General features: G+C 45.2%; 1 protein-coding gene across 1 annotated transcript in view; it reads right to left on the bottom strand.

The window, feature by feature from the left end:
• The window catches only part of TUBGCP2 (tubulin gamma complex component 2), a 90,284-nt gene that overhangs the window by 30,430 nt on the left and 41,254 nt on the right, over positions 1 to 18,600 (bottom strand). Inside the window, exons 11-12 of the mRNA XM_065407949.1 lie at positions 6,680 to 6,860; positions 5,776 to 5,948 (exon numbers count right to left, since the gene is read on the bottom strand). Of these exons, the coding sequence (XP_065264021.1) occupies positions 5,776 to 5,948; positions 6,680 to 6,860 (354 nt within the window). The remainder of the gene's footprint in view (positions 1 to 5,775; positions 5,949 to 6,679; positions 6,861 to 18,600) is intronic.

Below are 18,600 nucleotides of genomic sequence, written 5' to 3' on the forward strand. Positions count from 1 at the left end.
TTCCCTCTCATTAATGGACTGTACAACGAGGGAGCACGGTTGGGGGTGAATGTACAAGTACTCATAGTCTTTGGAGGGGACCAAGTACTTCCTCTCCACCCCCTTGGCAGTGGGAGGAATGGACGCCGAAGATTGCCAGATTGTATTAGCATTAGCCTGGATGGTCCGAATAAACGGCAAGGCTATACGTGTCGGGGTATTGGCAGATAAAATGTCCACTACCGGGTCCTCGACCTCCACCACCTCCTCCACCTGGAGGTTCATGTTTTGTGCCACCCTGCGAAGTAAGTCTTGGTGTGCATGGAGGTCTACAGGTGGGGGGCCAGAGGAGGATGTACCCGCCACCACCTTGTCAGGCGAAGACGAGGAGGATACGCCCAGGACTAATGGGTCCTGGGGCAAATCTTGCTGGGGGAGGGGAGTCCGGCTCCCTAGGTCCACCATGCTAGGGGCATGGGCATGAGCAGAGGGTAGGGCCGTCGCCTCCAAGCCCCCGGGGGGGGAGCGACTGACAGTGGCCTCCGGGACTCGGGGTTCCAAGTGGGCAGAGCGAGAAGCCCCCGAGGGGACACCTTGGGCCTGATGGCATGCCCATGGGGTCCAAAAGGACCATTGTGGGGGTCCCTAAGCAGGATCCTGCCTCTCGTCGTGCCATTGGCTAGCACCGTCCGTGTCTTGGTCATGGACGTGGTAGCCACTTTCTCCTTGGGACGACCTCGAGTTGGGGTGGGACGGCCAAGGTGGAGCCGAGCGCTCATGCTGGGTCGCACTGTCCTGCGTTGTTGCCCCGCGCCGCGGAGATGGAGATCAGCGCCGCGGTGCGATCTGGATCGGGACCGACGGTCGCATCGGTGCCGGGAGGCAAATCTGGATCTCGATGAAGATCTACGGGCGGAGCGGTGCCGGGATCGACTCCGAGTAGATCAGCACTGGGATTGGTGCCGGGAGCTGGACCGGTACTGGCTGCAGCAGGACGAAGATCTTCGTGAGGCGGAGCGGTGCGTGGACAAGCCCAACGGCTGGATCGGGACCGTGACCTGGATTGGGATCGAGATCGGTGCTGACCCGTCTCGCTCTGCGACGGAGGGCGCATCATGGAGGGCTTCCCTTTCGAGGGAACAGCCTGCACTGGCGGTACTGAAGGTTGCGACGGTCCCAGCTCGGTGAACGCAATCAGGTCACGTGCCGTGGAGAAAGTAAAGTCTCCGGGGTGGAAGGTAGGCCGAGCTCGACCACGGTATGCACTGGGGAGCTTATGTGCACCGGACTCAACGGCGCTTGTGGCGCCGGAATCGACAGTGCTGGAGTTGGAGCCTTCGAGGGGTGGTCCGGCACAGGACGCTGCTCCAAGGGGGGCACAGGCGGTGCCGGCAACTGCATCGGAGCAGCAGGTTGCTTGTGCTGCTTCTTAGATCCCGGAGACAGCGAACAGTGCCGTGCTGGTAGCGGTGCCGGATACGTCCGGTGCCGGGTCACGAAGCTCTTGTTTCCGGTGCCAAAGGCACGCTTTGGACCGACGGCCCTGGGTCTCGGCGCGGGGCCGAGGACATTGGGCTAAGTGCCACTTCCATCAGGAGCTGCTTCAAGAGAAAGTCCCGCTCCTTTTTAGTCCAAGGCTTAAATGCCTTACAAATGCTGCACTTATCTGATTGATGGGATTCCTCCAGCGACTTCAAACAGGAGTCGTGGGGGTCTCCCGTAGGCATCGGCTTAAGGCAGGCCGAGCACGGTTTGAAACTCGGAGACCTAGGCATGAGCCCGGGTACCAGGAGGGACGGAAGGGGAGAGACCCCTTACCTCCAATTACTATGTACACTAACAACAATAACTACTATTAACTACAACTAGAAACTAACAACAACTACTCTATAACAACTATCTACAAAAATAAACGAGCTAAGAGCTAGGGAAGTGGAGATCAGCTAAGCCGCGCTCCACAGTTCCAACGACGATCACGGGCGGTACGAAGGAACTGAGGGGGCGCTGGGTCAGCAGGGGCATATATCCAGCGCCATAAGGGCGCCACTCCAGAGGGCGCCTCAGCTGACCCACCGAGTGTTGCTAGGGTAAAAATCTTCCGATGATACTGCTCTACAGCCAAAATTCTTCTGAAATAAATGTAGTCAAACTTTACTAATTCTGGGTCACTGAGAACGAAAATGATGCTTAAAATTGTTGATTGGCTCTAGTTTTCAAGATATGCTACTGGGTCAGGATATACGACCCTTGACTTGGGAATGGTGGAGGATAAGTGAGTTATAAAGGGAAGGGATCTCAATTTAAACCAGAAATGACTAAAATACATCTTTGACTGGATCTATGAATAAATCTATGACTGGGTTTGGACAGTACTTGCTTTTTAGGCAAAACAATGAATGATGCAATCTGAAGCTGGTATTGCGTCACACATGATATGAATTGCATCATGTTATTCCTAGAAGTCATGGATGATGCAATCATAACGAAGTTTACATCACTCTGCTGAACAAATTGCCCGATATCAGCTCTAGAAATCATACAGTGTCGTGCTCTCTTATTTGTCAGTGTTTGATTTTGCAAAGGGACACATTTCTGTTTAGCCAAAGTGAGCAGAGATGCCTCGTACTTGTGTGAACAGTGCAGATAACTTCTGCTATGTTTGTGGTGAAGTGACTTTTGCATCACAAAAGCGCAGTATAACCACTATAGTTAAGAAAGCCTCTCACCTTTATTTTGGCTGCAAAATTGGAGATCAGGACAAGAGGTGGGCCCCACACATATGCTGCAACACTTGTGCAACTAATCTTCGCCAGTGGTTGAACAGGAAAAGGAAATCTATGCCTTTTGCAATGCCAATGATTTGGAGAGAGCCAACAGATCATACCAGCAATTGTTACTTCTGCATAGTGCCTCCAGTTGGGAAAGGTGTGTCAAAGAAGAAAAAGTGGACTGTGCATTATTCAAACATTCCATCAGCTATACGCCCAGTACCCCACGGAGAAGGACTGCCGGTTCCTGATGCACCAGAATAACTCTCACTTGAGTCAGACGAGGAAGAGGATGAAACTTCTGGTCCTGAACCATCAATGTCACAGGACCCACATTTTCTCCCATCCTCCTCCTCTGAACCACACCTCATAACACAAGGTGAACTGAATGACCTTGTCAGGGATTTGGAACTACCCAAGAGTAAGGCAGAGCTGTTGGGCTCCAGACTACAGCAGTGGAATCTCCTGGCAGGTGATGTTAGGGTTTCCATGTTCCGTGACCGTCAAAAGGATCTTGTTCCATTCTTCTTCATCGAAGGTGATCTTATAGCCTTGTCGGAGAATAACAGAGTTCTCACTTTTTGTTTGGGTACAGCAAATCAGATACTTTATTTTCTCTCTCTCTATCAATTGCATAGAGGGAGAGAGCTAAGCAGGTCTCTCAACAGGTAAACAATTACAGCAAGCATTTATACCTTTTGTTACAGACAATAATGAGCAACAGCTGCATTTTGTTTATACATAGGTCATTCTGATATCTTGTTTTGCTCACTAATGTAGACTCTTAGTCTACATTCCATATTATCTACACATTATCTACACAAGGTCGCAACAACTTCTCACACAGTTCTTTCCCACTCGCCTCACACATTCCTCGCTTCTACAAATCTCGCGTTATTGGGGTTACAGTTAGCCTAACTCTTGCTAATGAACTGTCATGCATTGCATCCCCTTCCTGTCAGTTCTTTCTCTGCTTCCACAGCCTGCAACAACATCGATGGTGTGATGGCAGCCCTCAATATCGTTCACGATCCAGATGAGTGGAGACTGTTCATTGATTCATTGAAGATGAGTCTTAAAGCTGTTTTACTGCATAATGGCAATGTTTTGCCGTCAATTCCAGTTGGTCATGCAGTCCATATGAAGGAAACCTATGACAACATGAAACAACTTTTGAGGTGCATAAACTATGACCAACATCAGTGGCAGCTTTGTGGCGATTTGAAGGTTGTTGCTCTCTTGCTTGGTCTGCAGACTGGATACACAAAGTACTGCTGTTTTCTCTGCGAATGGGATAGTCGTGCAAGAGATTCCCACTACATCAAGAAAGACTGGCCACTCCGACAGTCATTGGAGCCTGGGAGGAAAAGTGTTCAGCATCCACCACTTGTTGAATCAAGGAAGATTTTGTTACCACCCTTACACATCAAGCTGGGTCTGATGAAGAACTTTGTCAAGGCCACTGACAACACACAAGCAACTTTCAAGTACCTCCGTGGAAAATTTCCAAGGTTAAGTGAAGCTAAGATAAAGGAAGGTGTCTTTGTTGGTCCTCAGATTTGTGAACTTCTTCGAGATGATGCATTTGACCATGCACTGCGTGGCAAGGAAAAGACGGCATGGAAAGCCTTCCAGTTAGTGGCAATAAATTTTCTCGGAAACAACAAGGCAGACAACTACAAGTTGTTGGTGGAAAACCTCCTCAAGGCATACAAAAGCCTTGGTTGCAACATGTCCCTAAAGATACATTTTTTGCACTCTCATCTAGATTTTTTTCCACCGAACTGCGGAGCAGTGAGCGACGAGCACGGCGAGCGATTTCACCAGGACATTGCAACAATGGAGAAACGCTATCAGGGCAAATGGAGCCCATCAATGCTTGCAGACTATTGCTGGACAGTGACAAGAGATGCTCCATTTAATGAATACAAGAGACAAGCCAAGAAGCGCCGAGTAGACACTGAATAGGACTAAACTATGTACAGAATAGTTTTTTGCCTTTTGTTTCATAATAAATTTTATTTATATAACCCTTTTGCTGATTTTTAAAGTGTTACATAAACAGGGCAGGTGAAATATTATCATGTAAAGCAACCATAAACACATGAAAAGACCTAGGTTTACAATTTATGATTAAAACTCTACTATCTACACAATATACATAGACATAAAATGTAAAAACTTAAATATCTTAGAAACAGTAGCCAATCAGTTGTTTTAATTGTCATATTTGAATTCAGCACATCAAAATACATAATAAATAGCACATTTTATCTCTGAAGCAGACAACTTCTCAAAAATTGTAGACCAGTGTGATCATGCACGCGGAGCGCATGCATCTAATTGGAATCGATATGAGCAAGCACTCGAAGAAGAACTTGGTCAAATAAAAACCAATTTTCACCACAACACTAAAGGTATTTCTCAATTACAATGGTTTGCTTCATTTTGTTTCAAGAGCTACTACAGAAGTGCCTTTTTTTAAAATAATGAGGGAAATGTATTTCCCCAACTCTTCTCTCATTCAAAGAATGGCTGATCCATTTGCTCAAACTTTAAAATAAGAATTCACCTTCAAGCAGAGACCTAACTTGGAATATTTCTGCCTGAAAGGCAACCATTTCAGAAAGTTATGAGTGACTACAATAGGGGATGGTGAGGGTTAGACTGGAAATACATAGGCAATCTTAAGTTATAAAATATGTTGCTAGAATTTCCAGCTAAGTTTTATGTTTTTATATAGTTTAAAACAGAAGCCTGAAATTCTAAAGACGCCTCAGGTATTTTGGTCATATAACCAATAATTTGCCAGTGTTTTAATGCAGATAAAGTCAAGGTCTAAGGATCTAACAGGCATAGCAATGGAAGTAAATGACCTCAGTACTGCCCTTTTACGTATCACTAACCTAGGTAGTTTACATCTTCCAAGAAAGAGACATTCTGTTGTTTTGTCTTGTTTTTTTAAACTACTGTATGAGTTCTGTGCAGAAGTAGGTTTGCGTTTTTCCTTTGTGGCCTAATACTTTACCTGTTTATAATGAGTGACAGAGGCCATTTGACAATGTAATCAAAAGAAAATGCTTCTAGGCCACTGAGAGTGAGCTCTGTAGGATCAGCATTGATAATGGCCTTTTCCTGTTTCGTTTCAATGGCCAGAACTCTCAAGAGCTGTGTAATGAGATCATGGGGCATCAGGTCAATCTGTAAAGAAACAAAGAGCAGGAAAAAGATGTTGCTGGACATTTTCTATTATTGTTTAGCTGCAGACATGTGTGGCAAGAGGACTGGCCTGAATGCATTGTACGAAGTGTTGTTAGATTCATTCTCAAGTCTTGAAAACAATACCCAATTAAGTAATAGCGACTGGTACAGTATCCATCATGCTGTTGATGAGCTAATCAGCAGTGTCAGTTCTGGTGACATTAGAGCATGAACAGATAGAAGAATGGTCAATTTGATGTTTTGTGGAGAGATCATTAACTTCAAGAGAGCTAAACAAGGGGCAGCAAAGATCCATCTCTGCTGAATGTCAGTTACTACTGGACAGCTAGACCTGAATAAAGGTTCAAGAAGCTCTTGGGACTTTCATGCAAAAGTTTCTGAACATAATAGGTAGACAGACGCTACTAATTGACTCAAACACTTCATTTTATTATTTTGGGCTATGGGGTTCAGAGCTAGAAATAAAAGCGGAAGTACCCACTTAGCAGTACTACAGATCCTTTCAGCACAGGAGTCAATAATGAAGCAGGAATGGAAGTGGAAAGGAGAGTATCCTGAGACAGCTGAAGAGGGCTTTTACTTCCATCTATATTTTCTAGGATTCTTTGCTTTGCTTTTACAATTTTCTTTAAAGCATATGGATTTTTCTAGGACATGGATGGGCCTCACTGCTCTATTTCAGATTATTTTCTGCTTATATAGACTCTTACCTTTAAATCGTCTTTAAATGGGTCTGTGTTGGCAGTGCTCATTCTCAAGGCTAATTCAAGCAAAGCTTCTAATCTAGTAGGTATAATGTCATCTACCGGCTTTTTCAGTTCCTCTTCTGTTAGATCCATGAAGTGAACAAAGAAATCTCCTTGGTCCATTAGGAAGTAGTGCTTTATAGACCTGCTCGACAAAATGCAAATACAAAAAAGAAGGGAGTTAGAAAGTAAGTTAAGTTTCAGAGTGTTAGTCTGTATCAGCAAAAAGAACAAGGAGTACTTGTGGCACCTTAGAGACTAGAAAATTTATTTGGGCATAAGCTTTCATGGGTTAAAACCCACTTCATCAGATGCATGCAGTGGAAAATACAGTAGGAAGAGAATATGAAAAAATGGGGGTTGCCATACCAACTATAACTAGACTAATTAATTAAGGTGGGCTATTATCAGCAGGAGAAAAAAAACTTTTGTAGAGATAATCAGGATGGCCCATTTCAAACAGTTGACAAGAAGGTGTGAGTAACAGTAGGGGAAAAAATAGCATGGTGAAACAGTTTTTTGTTTGTGAAATGACCCATCCACTCCCAGTCTTTATTCAAGCCTAATTTAATGGTGTCCAGTTTGCAAATTAATTCCAATTCTGCAGTTTCTCGTTGGAGTCTGTTGTTGAAGAATTGCGACTTTCAGGTCTGTAATTGAGTGTTCAGGGAGGCTGAAGTGTTCTCCGACTGGTTTTTGAATGTTATAATTCTTGATGTCTGATTTGTGTCCATTTATTCTTTTGCGTAGAGACTGTCCGGTTTGGCCAATGTACATGGCAGAGGGGCATTGCTGGCACATGATGGCATTTATCACATTGGTAGATGTGCAGGTGAACAAGCCCCTGATGGTGTGGCTGATGTGATTAGGTCCTATGATGGTGTCCCTTGAATAGATATATGGACAGAGTTGGCAATGTGCTTTGTTGCAAGGAAAAGTTCCTGGATTAGTGTTTTTGTTGTGTGGTTGCTGGTGAGTATTTGCTTCAGGTTAGGGGGCTGTCTGTAAGCGAGGACTGGCCTGTCTCCCAAGATCTGTGAGAGTGATGGATTGTCCTTCAGGATAGGTTGTAGATCCTTGATGATGCGCTGGAGAGGTTTTAAATTGAGGGCTGAAGGTGATGGCTAGCAGCGTTCTGTTACTTTCTTTGTTGGCCTGTCCTGTAATAGGTGACTTCTGGCTACTCTTCTGGCTCTGTCAATCTGTTTCTTCACTTCACCAGGTGGCTATTGTAGTTTTAAGAACGCTTGATAGAGATCTTGTAGGTGTTTGTCTCTGTCTGAGGGATTGGAGCAAATGCGGTTGTATCTTAGAGCTTGGCTGTAGACAATGGATCGTGTGATGTGGTCTGGATGAAAACTGGAGGCATGTAGGTAAGTATAGCGGTCAGTAGGTTTCCGGTATAGGGTGGTGTTTATGTGACCATCGCTTATTAGCACTGTAGTGTCTAGGGAGTGGATCTCCTATGTGGACTGGTTCAGGCAGAGGTTGATGGTGGGATGGAAATTGTTGAAATCATGGTGGAATTTCTCAAGGGCTTCTTTTCCATGGGTCCAGATTATGAAGATGTCATCAATGTAGCGCAAGTAGAGTAGGGGGCATTAGGGGACGAGAGCTGAGGAAGCATTGTTCTAAGTCAGCCATAAAAATGTTGGCATACTGTGGGGCCATGGGGTACCCATAGCACTGCCGCTGACCTGAAGGTATATATTGTCCCCAAATGTGAAATAGTTGTGGGTGAAGACAAAGTCATAAAGTTTAGCCACCAGGTTTACCATGACATTATCGGGGATACTGTTCCTGACGGCTAAATAAGTTAACTATCTGTAATGCTAAATGTAGAAAAAAAGGAGCAAAAGCCATCAGCTCTCAGCCAGTATGCAGACTCCCATGTAGAGGATGGATTTTCCTGTGATTGGACATACAACTAGAACTATGATGTCTTCCTTTTTCCCCACCCTCAGATCCGGGTGTTTGTGTGTTCAGATTTTTATTAAACATGTGCCCCATTCCTGGGCAAAAATTATCTTGAAAACATGCATCTTACCTTTGGATCAGAACAATCAGGTAGGGCTCAGCCTAGAGAAGGTTCTGTCCCCAGTGCCTGACAACCTAACCTTGGTCTACCCAACTGCATCATTCCTGTGCAACATAGCTGTCCTGGAGGATGAGGAGATCTCTAAAGTAGCCAGGGCCCAATCCATTCAGAGCTGTCAATTAGGTGCAGTATCTTGAACACTCTGATGTGAAGAAGCGGAGTTCACAAAACATGTGTGTGTGATATGTTTGCATAGGCTTTTGCTGCTAATGAGGTGAGCTGCCATGTGGAGTGTCAATTCCAGCCTTCTTGTGATGGCTGTGTTAAGCCCAAGGCACAGTGAACTGCAGTAGTCTAACCTGGGGAAAATGAAAATGTAGTTCTTATTTAAACAAGAGGAGGAAGAGGGCCAGAGATGGATGAGGGCATTCCTTGTCCTTTTGGCAATTTTTATGTCCAGGAGCAAAGGTGAGTCCGGCATGACCCTGAAACCGTGCGTCACCTGAACAATCTGATGCCCTTGATCACTGGCAAGTTTAGTGTATGAAGTCACTCAAAATGTGCCCCTTCCTGCTATCATCATTTTTGTCTCTCTTATATTGAGCTTGAACCAACTACTCTCATCCATCTGCTGATATCTTCCAGGGGCTGAGACATCTTGATGATGGCAGGAGTCGAATCAGTGGAGGAGACATACAGTTGTGACATCTGCATGTTGCTGATGCACGAATCTATGGTGTCTCATGATCACTCAGCAAGAACTCAAAATAGGTGTTAAAGAGGGAAAAAGTGGGGGACTCCGCCTGAGACAGGATGGGTGATGGGGAGTAGTTCCCTACAACAATTCTCTGGGATCTCAACCATAGTTAGTCCCCAAAGCTCGGGTGTTCACCAAAAGCACAGTAGGGCTCATACTAGTAGAGCTCTCAGCAGCCTTCAGTGTATCAGCAAAGACATTTATTTCCTGTCTAAAATAAGAAGAAGTTCATATATCAGCCCCAGCAGAGTTGTTTCTGAGCAGTGTTCTGGCCTGAAATCTGACTGTGGTACCCAGGACACTGAGAGGACATACTCTACTGGGGCTTGAAAGCCAGCAACTTTTCAATATCTTGGCCAAAAAAGGGGAGATTGGAAACATGGCAATTGTTGGTGAGCTATTAGCACTAAGTGGAAGCTTCTGAAAGATGGCTTCAGGTGATCTTCAGTGGGATTCTGCCTGTGACAAGATTATGGTGATCAACAGATGGCTCAGGCAGTGGTGCTATAAGGAGGGCTTTGGGATGTATAGCCACTGGGAGGCATTCATGGACAGAGGATTGTTCTCTTGGGATGAACTTCACCTGAGTAGGGAGGGAAACAGACTTCTAGGATGGAGGCTGGCACAACTGATTAAGAGAGCTTTAAACTAGGAATTGGGGGGAGATGTCGTAGTAATCTCCATGCCGGATTTTAACACTGAGAGGGAAGAAAACGAAGTAAGAAAGGATACAGCCGTGGATAGGAGAATGGACATAAGGAGGAAGGGTAATGTAGATACCAGTCTAACAGGTGATACTGGCAGTAGAATGTCTGGGCCTAATCGGGTAAAGAATGTGAGCGAAGCCAAACAGCAAAAATAAAGATGTTTGTACACCAATGCGAGGAGCCTAGGTAACAAAATGGAGGAACTAGAGTTACTAGTGCAGGAAATGAAACTACATATTATAGGGATAACAGAAACATGGTGGAATAGTAGTCATGACTGGAGTACAAGTATTGAAGGGTATGTGCTGTTTAGGAAAGACAAAGGCAAAGGTGGTGGAGTAGCACTGTATATCAATGATGAGGTAGCATCGGCCCCCAGGAGCCGGCAAACAGGGCTGCTAACAGGGGAGGTGGAAGGGGAGGCAGGGGGCACGGAGGTTGGTGTGCTCTGTATCCCCAGAAGCGGTGGGCTGGACCCACGGCGGCCATGAGCCAAGCAGCGGGGGACACAATGCAGATGATTGCATGTGGCAGCTGCGGTATGTACACGATACTAGCTGGGGCGTCTGACCAGAGGTATGTCTGCATGAAATGTCGCCTAATTGACCTGTTAGAGGAAAAGGTTCGGGGGTTGGAGATGCAGGTAGAGACCCTGGTGGAGTTTAGAAGGGGATTCGAGCAGCTGATGGAGCAAAGGCAGGGAGTGGCAGAAGGGGAATGCTCGGGGGTGCAGGTAGAAGTGGGGGCTATGGTCTGTGAGGGGGGAATGTCGGGGGGAGAACAGGAGCAGTGGAAGCATGTGACCGTAAGAAGCAGACCAAGGAAAAGGAGGGCTAGTGAGGGGGAAATAGAACTCAGGAACAGGTTTGGGTGTTTGGATAACGAGGAGGGAACGCAGCAGGTGGTAACTGATGGTGGGAGGCAGAGGAAGAAAAGAAGGGCAGCTAGTCCAATAGAGAGAGGGGAGGAGTTGATGGAGACAGCATCAATACTCGGCCCCGGGAGGATACAGGATGGCACTAGGGGGACTATAAGGGAAAATAGAGACAGACAGGAGTTACGACTGCAGGGAACAGGGGATAGATTGGTAGATCGCACTGTCACCAGGCAAAGGCAGGTTTATGTGATTGGAGACTCCTTACTGAGGAGGTTAGACAGGCCTGTGACCAGGGCGGACCCAGAAAACAGAAGGGTGTGCTGTCTGCCGGGCGCTAAGATACGGGATGTGGACCTGCGGTTGAAAAGGATCCTAAAAGGAGCAGGTAAGAACCCCTTGATCGTCCTTCACGTAGGAACGAATGACACGGCTAGGTTCTCGCTAGAGAGAATCAAGGGAGATTATGCCAGGCTGGGGAAGACGCTTAAGGAAGTTGAGGCTCAGATTATCTTCAGTGGGATTCTGCCTGTTCCTAGAGAAGGACGGCAAAGGGCAGACAGAATTGTGAGGATAAATAGCTGGCTAAGGGAGTGGTGCTATAAGGAGGGCTTTGGGATGTATGGCCACTGGGAGGCTTTCGGGGACAGACAGCTGTTCTCACGGGATGGACTTCACCTGAGTAGGGAAGGAAATAGACTTCTGGGAGGGAGGCTGGCTCATCTCATCAAAAGGGCTTTAAACTAGGAAATTGGGGGAGACGGTTGGGAGATGTCCAGTTAATCTCCACGCCAGATTCCAACACTGAAAAGGAGGGTGAAGAGATAAGCACAGATATAGGTACGGGTAGGGGATTGGACATGAGAAGGAGGGGGCAGTTGGACAGTACGGGGTCCGTACCAAATTGCATAACTAATGGGAGAAAGGATAGACAGCATACGGTAAGATGTTTATACACCAATGCGAGAAGCCTAGGTAACAAAATGGAGGAATTGGAGCTCCTGGTCCAAAAAATGAAACCGGATATCGTAGGAATAACCGAAACATGGTGGAACAGTAGTCATGACTTGAGTACAGGTATGGAAGGGTATGTGCTGTTTAGGAATGACCGGAAGAAAGGTAAAGGTGGGGGAGTGGCATTGTATGTCAATAATGAGGTTAAATGTAAAGAAATAATAAGTGATGGAATGGATAAGACGGAGTCTGTCTGGGCAATAATTACACTGGGTAAAAGAACTACTAGAGCCTCCCCTGAGATAGTGCTTGGAGTGTGCTATAGACTGCCGGGATCTAGCCTGGATGCGGACAGAGAACTATTTAATGTTTTTAGGGAAGTAAAAACTAATAAGAACTGTGTAATCATGGGGGACTTTAACTTCCCAGATATAGACTGGGGAACAAATGCTAGTAACAATAATAGGGCTCAGATGTTCCTAGACGTGCTAGCAGATGAATTCCTTCATCAAGTAGTAACTGAACTGACAAGGGGGGATGCAATTTTAGATTTGGTGCTGGTGAGTAGTGAGGACCTCGTTGAGGAAATGGTTGTACGGGACAACCTTGGCTCGAGTGACCATGAGCTAATTCGGTTTAAACTAAATGGAAGGATGAACAGAAATAAAACTGTGACTAAGGTTTACGATTTCAAAAAGGCCAACTTTAATAAATTAAGGCGACTACTTAGGGATCTAAAGGCAGATGACGCCTGGGATTATTTCAAGTTGAAGTTGCACGAGCTGTCTGAGGCCTGTATCCCGAGAAAGGGAAAACGGTTAGTGGGCAGGAGATTTAGACCTAGCTGGATGAGCGGGCGTCTCAAAGGGGCGATTAAGAAAAAACAGAAAGCGTACAAAGAATGGAAGAGGGGAGGGATCAGCAAGGAAACCTACCTTATTGAGGTCAGAGCATGTAGGGATGCAGTGAGAAAGGCCAAAAGCCGTGTAGAGTTGGACCTTGCGAGGGGAATTAAATCCAATAGTAAGAGGTTTTATAGCCATATAAATAGGAAGAAAACAAAGAAAGAGGAAGTGGGACCGCTGAAGAATGTAGATGGAGTGGAGATTAAGGATAATCTAGGCATGGCACAATATCTAAATGAATATTTTGCGTCGGTCTTTAATAAGGCTAATGAAGGGCTTAGAAATAGAGTGAGCAGGACAGAGGGGAATAAAGGAGGGGGGATTGACATTACAGCATCAGAGGTGGAAGCCAAACTTGACCAGCTAAACGGGACTAAATCGGGCGGACCGGATGATCTTCATCCTAGAATATTGAAGGAACTGGCACAAGAAATTGCAAGCCCCTTAACGATAATTTTTAATGAATCTGTAAACTCGGGGGTGGTACCGTTGGACTGGAAAATAGCTAATGTGGTTCCTATTTTCAAGAAGGGGAAAAAAAGTGACCCGGGTAACTACAGGCCTGTTAGTTTAACATCTGTAGTATGCAAGGTCTTGGAAAAAATTTTGAAGGAGAAAGTAGTTAAGGACCTTGAGGCGAATGGCAATTGGGACAAATTACAACATGGGTTTACGAAAGGCAGATCGTGCCAAACCAACCTGATCTCCTTCTTTGAGAAAGTAACAGACCTTCTAGATAAAGGAAATGCGGTGGATCTAATATACCTCGATTTTAGTAAAGCGTTTGATACTGTGCCGCATGAGGAATTATTGGTTAAATTGGAAAAAATGGGGATCGATATGAAAATCCAGAGGTGGATAAAAAACTGGTTAAAGGGTAGACTGCAGCGGGTAGTACTGAAAGGTGAACTGTCAGGTTGGAGGGAGGTCACCAGTGGGGTTCCTCAAGGTTCGGTTTTGGGTCCGATTTTATTTAATCTATTCATTACTGACCTCGGAACCGAATGTAGGAGTGGGCTGATAAAGTTTGCGGATGACACAAAGTTGGGAGGTATTGCCAATTCGGAGAAGGATCGGGATATTCTGCAGGGAGACTTGGATGACCTTGTAAATTGGAGTAATAATAATAGGATGAGATTTAATAGTGAGAAGTGTAAGGTGATGCATTTAGGGATGACTAACAAGAATTTTAGTTATAAGTTGGGGACGCATAGGTTGGAAGTGACGGAGGAGGAGAAGGACCTCGGAGTCCTGGTTGATCGCAGGATGACTATGAGTCGGCAATGTGACGTGGCTGTGAAAAAAGCTAATGCGATCTTGGGATGCGTTAGGCGAGGTATTTCTAGTAGGGACAAGGAGGTGCTGCTTCCGTTATACAAGGCGCTGGTGAGACCTCATTTGGAGTACTGTGTGCAGTTCTGGTCTCCTATGTTTAAAAAGGACGAACTCAAACTGGAACGGGTACAGAGAAGGGCCACTAGGATGATCCGAGGAATGGAAAACCTTTCCTATGAAAGGAGACTCGAGGAGCTCGGTTTGTTTAGCCTAACCAAAAGAAGGCTGAGGGGGGATATGATTGCTCTCTTTAAATATATCAAAGGGATAAATACCAAGGAGGGAGAGGAATTATTTCAGCTCAGTACTAATGTGGACACGAGAACGAATGGATATAAACTGGCCATGGGGAAGTTTAGGCTTGAAATTAGACGAAGGTTTCTAACCGTCAGAGGGGTGAAATTTTGGAACAGCCTTCCGAGGGAAACGGTGGGGGCGAAAGACCTCCCTGGCTTCAAGATTAGGCTAGATAAGTTCATGGAGGGAATGGTTTGATGGGATAACGTGATTTTAGTCAATTAGGCAATAACGTGCCATCGCTGGTAAAATGAGGGTCCGGCTGGAGATTCTTGCCTGTATGCTCGGGGTTCTACTGATCGCCATATTTGGGGTCGGGAAGGAATTTTCCTCCAGGGTAGATTGGCAGAGGCCCTGGAGGTTTTTCGCCTTCCTCCGCAGCATAGGGCAGGGGTCGCAAGCTGGAGGATTCTCTGCGACTTGAAGTCTTTAAATCACGATCTGGAGTCTTCAACAGCTGAGTTAAGGGAAAGTGGGTGGGTCAGCTTTTGTGGCCTGCATCATGCGGGAGGTCAGACTAGATGACCACAATGGTCCCTTCTGACCTTAAAATCTATGAGTCTATGAGGTAGACTGTAAAGAAATAAGAAGGGATGGAATGGATAAGACAGAGTCTGTCTGGGCAAAAACCACATCAGGGAAGAAAGCTACTGGAGCCTCCCCTGGGATAGTGCTTGGGGTGTGGTATAGACCACCGGGATCTGATTTGGATATGGACAGAGACCTCTTTAATGTTTTTAATGAAGTAAATACTAATGAGAATTGTGTGATCATGGGAGACTGACTTCCCAGACATAGACTGGAGGACAAGTGCTAGTAATAATAATAGGGCTCAGATTTTCCTGGATGCGATAGTTGCTGAACCAAAAAGAGGGGATGCCGTTTTAGATTTGGTTTTGGTGAGTAGTGAGGACCTCATAGAAGAAATGGTTGTAGGGGACAACCGTGGTTCGAGCGATCATGAGCTAATTCAGTTTAAACTAAATTGAAGGATAAACAAAAATAGATCTGTGACTAGGGTTTTTGATTTCAAAAGGACTAACTTAATTTTTTTAAGGAAATTAGTTAGGGAAGTGGATTGGACTGAAGAACTTGTGGATTTGAAGGCGGAGGAGGCCTGGAATTACTTCAAGTCAAAGTTGCAGAAACTATCAGAAGCCTGCATCCCAAGAAAGGGGAAAAAATTCATAGGCAGGAGCTGTAGACCAAGCTGGATAAGCAAGCATCTCAGAGAGGTGATTAAGAAAAAGCAGAAAGCCTACAAGGAGTGGAAGATGGGAGGGATCAGCAAGGAAAGCTACCTTACTGGAGGTCAGAACATGTAGGGATAAAGTGAGAAGGCCAAAAGCCATGTAGAGTTGGACCTTGCAAAGGGAATTAAAACCAATAGTAAACGGTTCTATAGCCATATAAATAAGAAAAAAACAAAGAAAGAAGAAGTGGGACTGCTAAACACTGAGGATGGAGTGGAGGTTAAGGATAATCTAGGCATGGCTCAACATCTAAACAAATACTTTGCCTCAGTCTTTAATGAGGCTAATGAGGAGCTTAGGGATAATGGTAGGATGACAAATGGGAATGAGGATACGGAGGTAGATATTACCACATCTGAGGTAGAAGCCAAACTCGAACAGCTTAATGGGACTAAATCGGGGGGCCCAGATAATCTTCATCCAAGAATATTAAAGGAACTGGCACATTAAATTGCAAGCCCATTAGCAAGAATTTTTAATGAATCTGTAAACTCAGGGGTTGTACTGTATGACTGGATAATTGCTAACATAGTTCCTATTTTTAAGAAAGGAAAAAGTGATCTGGGTAACTACAGGCCTGTTAGTTTGACATCTGTAGTATGCAAGGTCATGGGGAAAAATTTGAAGGAGAAAGTAGTTAAGGACATTGAGGTCAATGGTAATTGAGACAAAATACAACATGGTTTTACAAAAGGTAGATTGTGCCAAACCAACCTGATCTCCTTCTTTGAGAAGGTAACAGATTTTTTAGACAAAGGAAATGCAGTGGATCTAATTTACCTCGATTTCAGTAAGGCATTTGATATGGTTCCATCTGGGAAATTATTAGCTAAATTGGAAAAGAAGGGGATCAATATGAAAATTGAAAGGTGGATAAGGAATTGGTTAAAGAGGAGACTACAACAGGTCATACTGAAAGGTGAACTGTCAGGCTGGAGGGAGGTTACTAGTGGAGTTCCTCAGGGATCGGTTTTGGGACCAATCTTTTTATAACTGACCTTGGCACAAAAAGTGGGAATGTGCTAATAAAGTTTGCGGATGACACAAAGCTGGAAAGTATTGCCAATACAGAGAAGGACCGGGATATCATACAGGAAGATCTGGATGACCTTGTAAACTGGAGTAATAGTAATAGGATGAAATTTAATAGTGAAAAATGCAAGGTCATGCATTTAGGGATTAATAACAAGAATTTTTGTTATAAGCTGGGGACACATCAGTTGGAAGTAACAGAGGAGGAGAAGGACCTCAGAGTATTGGTTGATCACAGGATGACTATGAACCGCCAATGTGATATGGCCGTGAAAAAAGCTAATGCGGTCTTGGGATGCATCAGGCGAGGTATTTCCAGTAGAGATAAGGAGGTGTTAGTACAGTTATACAAGGCACTGGTGAGACCTCATCTGGAATACTGTGTGCCGTTCTGGCCTCCGATGTATAAGAAGGATGAATTCAAACTGGAACAGGTACAGAGAAGGGCTACTAGTATGATCCGAGGAATGGAAAACCTGTCTTATGAAAGGAGATTCAAAGAGCTTGGCTTGTTTAGCCTAACCAAAAGAAGGCTGAGGGGAGATATGATTGCTCTCTATAAATATATCAGAGGAATAAATACCAGGGAGGGAGAGGAATTATTTAAGCTCAGTACCAATGTGGACACAAGAACAAATGGATATAAAGTGGCCATCAGGAAGTTTAGACTTTAAATTAGACGACGGTTTCTAACCATCAGAGGAGTGAAGTGAAGTTCCCCTTCCAAGGGGAGCAGTGGGGGAAAAAGACATATCTGACTTCAAGACTAAGCTTGATAAGTTTATGGAGGGGATGGTATGATGGGATAGCCTAATTTTGGCAATTAATTGATCTTTGACTATTAGCAGTAAATATGCCCAATGACCTGTGATGGGATGTTAGGTGGGGTGGGATCTGAGTTACTACAGAGAATTCTTTCCTGGGTGTCTGGCTGGTGAGTCTTGCCCACATGCTCAGGGCTTAGCTGAGCGCCATATTTGGGGTCGGGAAGGAATCTTCCTCCAGGGTAGATTGGCAGAGGCCCTGGGGTTTTTTTGCCTTCCTCTGCAACGTGGGACATGGGTCACTTGCTGGAGGATTCTCTGCACCTTCAAGTCTTTAAACCATGATTTGAGGACTTCAATAGCTCAGACATAGGTTAGAGGTTTGATACAGGAGTGGGTGGGTGAGATTCTCTGGCCTGCGCTGTGCAGGAGGTCAGACTAGACGATCATAGTGGTCCCTTCTGACCTTAAAGTCTATGATTCTATCTGCGAGCTCTCTTTCAAAGAAGTGTTTATGGTCTGATATAAAGTATTCGTTGGTGGTCTTGACCAGGCATGAATGACAGGTAGCAGTTTCAGAATAGGTGGGCCAGATACACCTCAGAGCTTCCAGGGCCTCTATCCAGGGGATTGGTCTAAATTCCACCAAAGGAGGCGGGACGGGAGGCAACCTTGGCTCTGGAGAAGTTACCTTTGTTGCAGTGAGGTCCTCTGATTCTAGCAATTTTGTTTGTGAAATAGGCAGAGAGCTCTCTACAGAGATAGGGGCTTTGGTTTGCAAGGATTCTGGGTCTGTTAGGTATCTTACTGCATGGACCAGCTTTGCTGGTCATGATTTGACAAATGCAATTGTATAAGGTTCTTTCAGTTGCCTTTAAGGCTGTAGCAGATGTCCACAGGTAGGTACTCACCTTTTCAGGGACTGACCATGAGGAATTTGCACCATAGGTGCTCCAGCCTTCTGCTTTC

This window comes from Emys orbicularis, chromosome 7, assembly GCF_028017835.1.
Source record: "Emys orbicularis isolate rEmyOrb1 chromosome 7, rEmyOrb1.hap1, whole genome shotgun sequence".
Taxonomy (NCBI): domain Eukaryota; kingdom Metazoa; phylum Chordata; order Testudines; family Emydidae; genus Emys; species Emys orbicularis.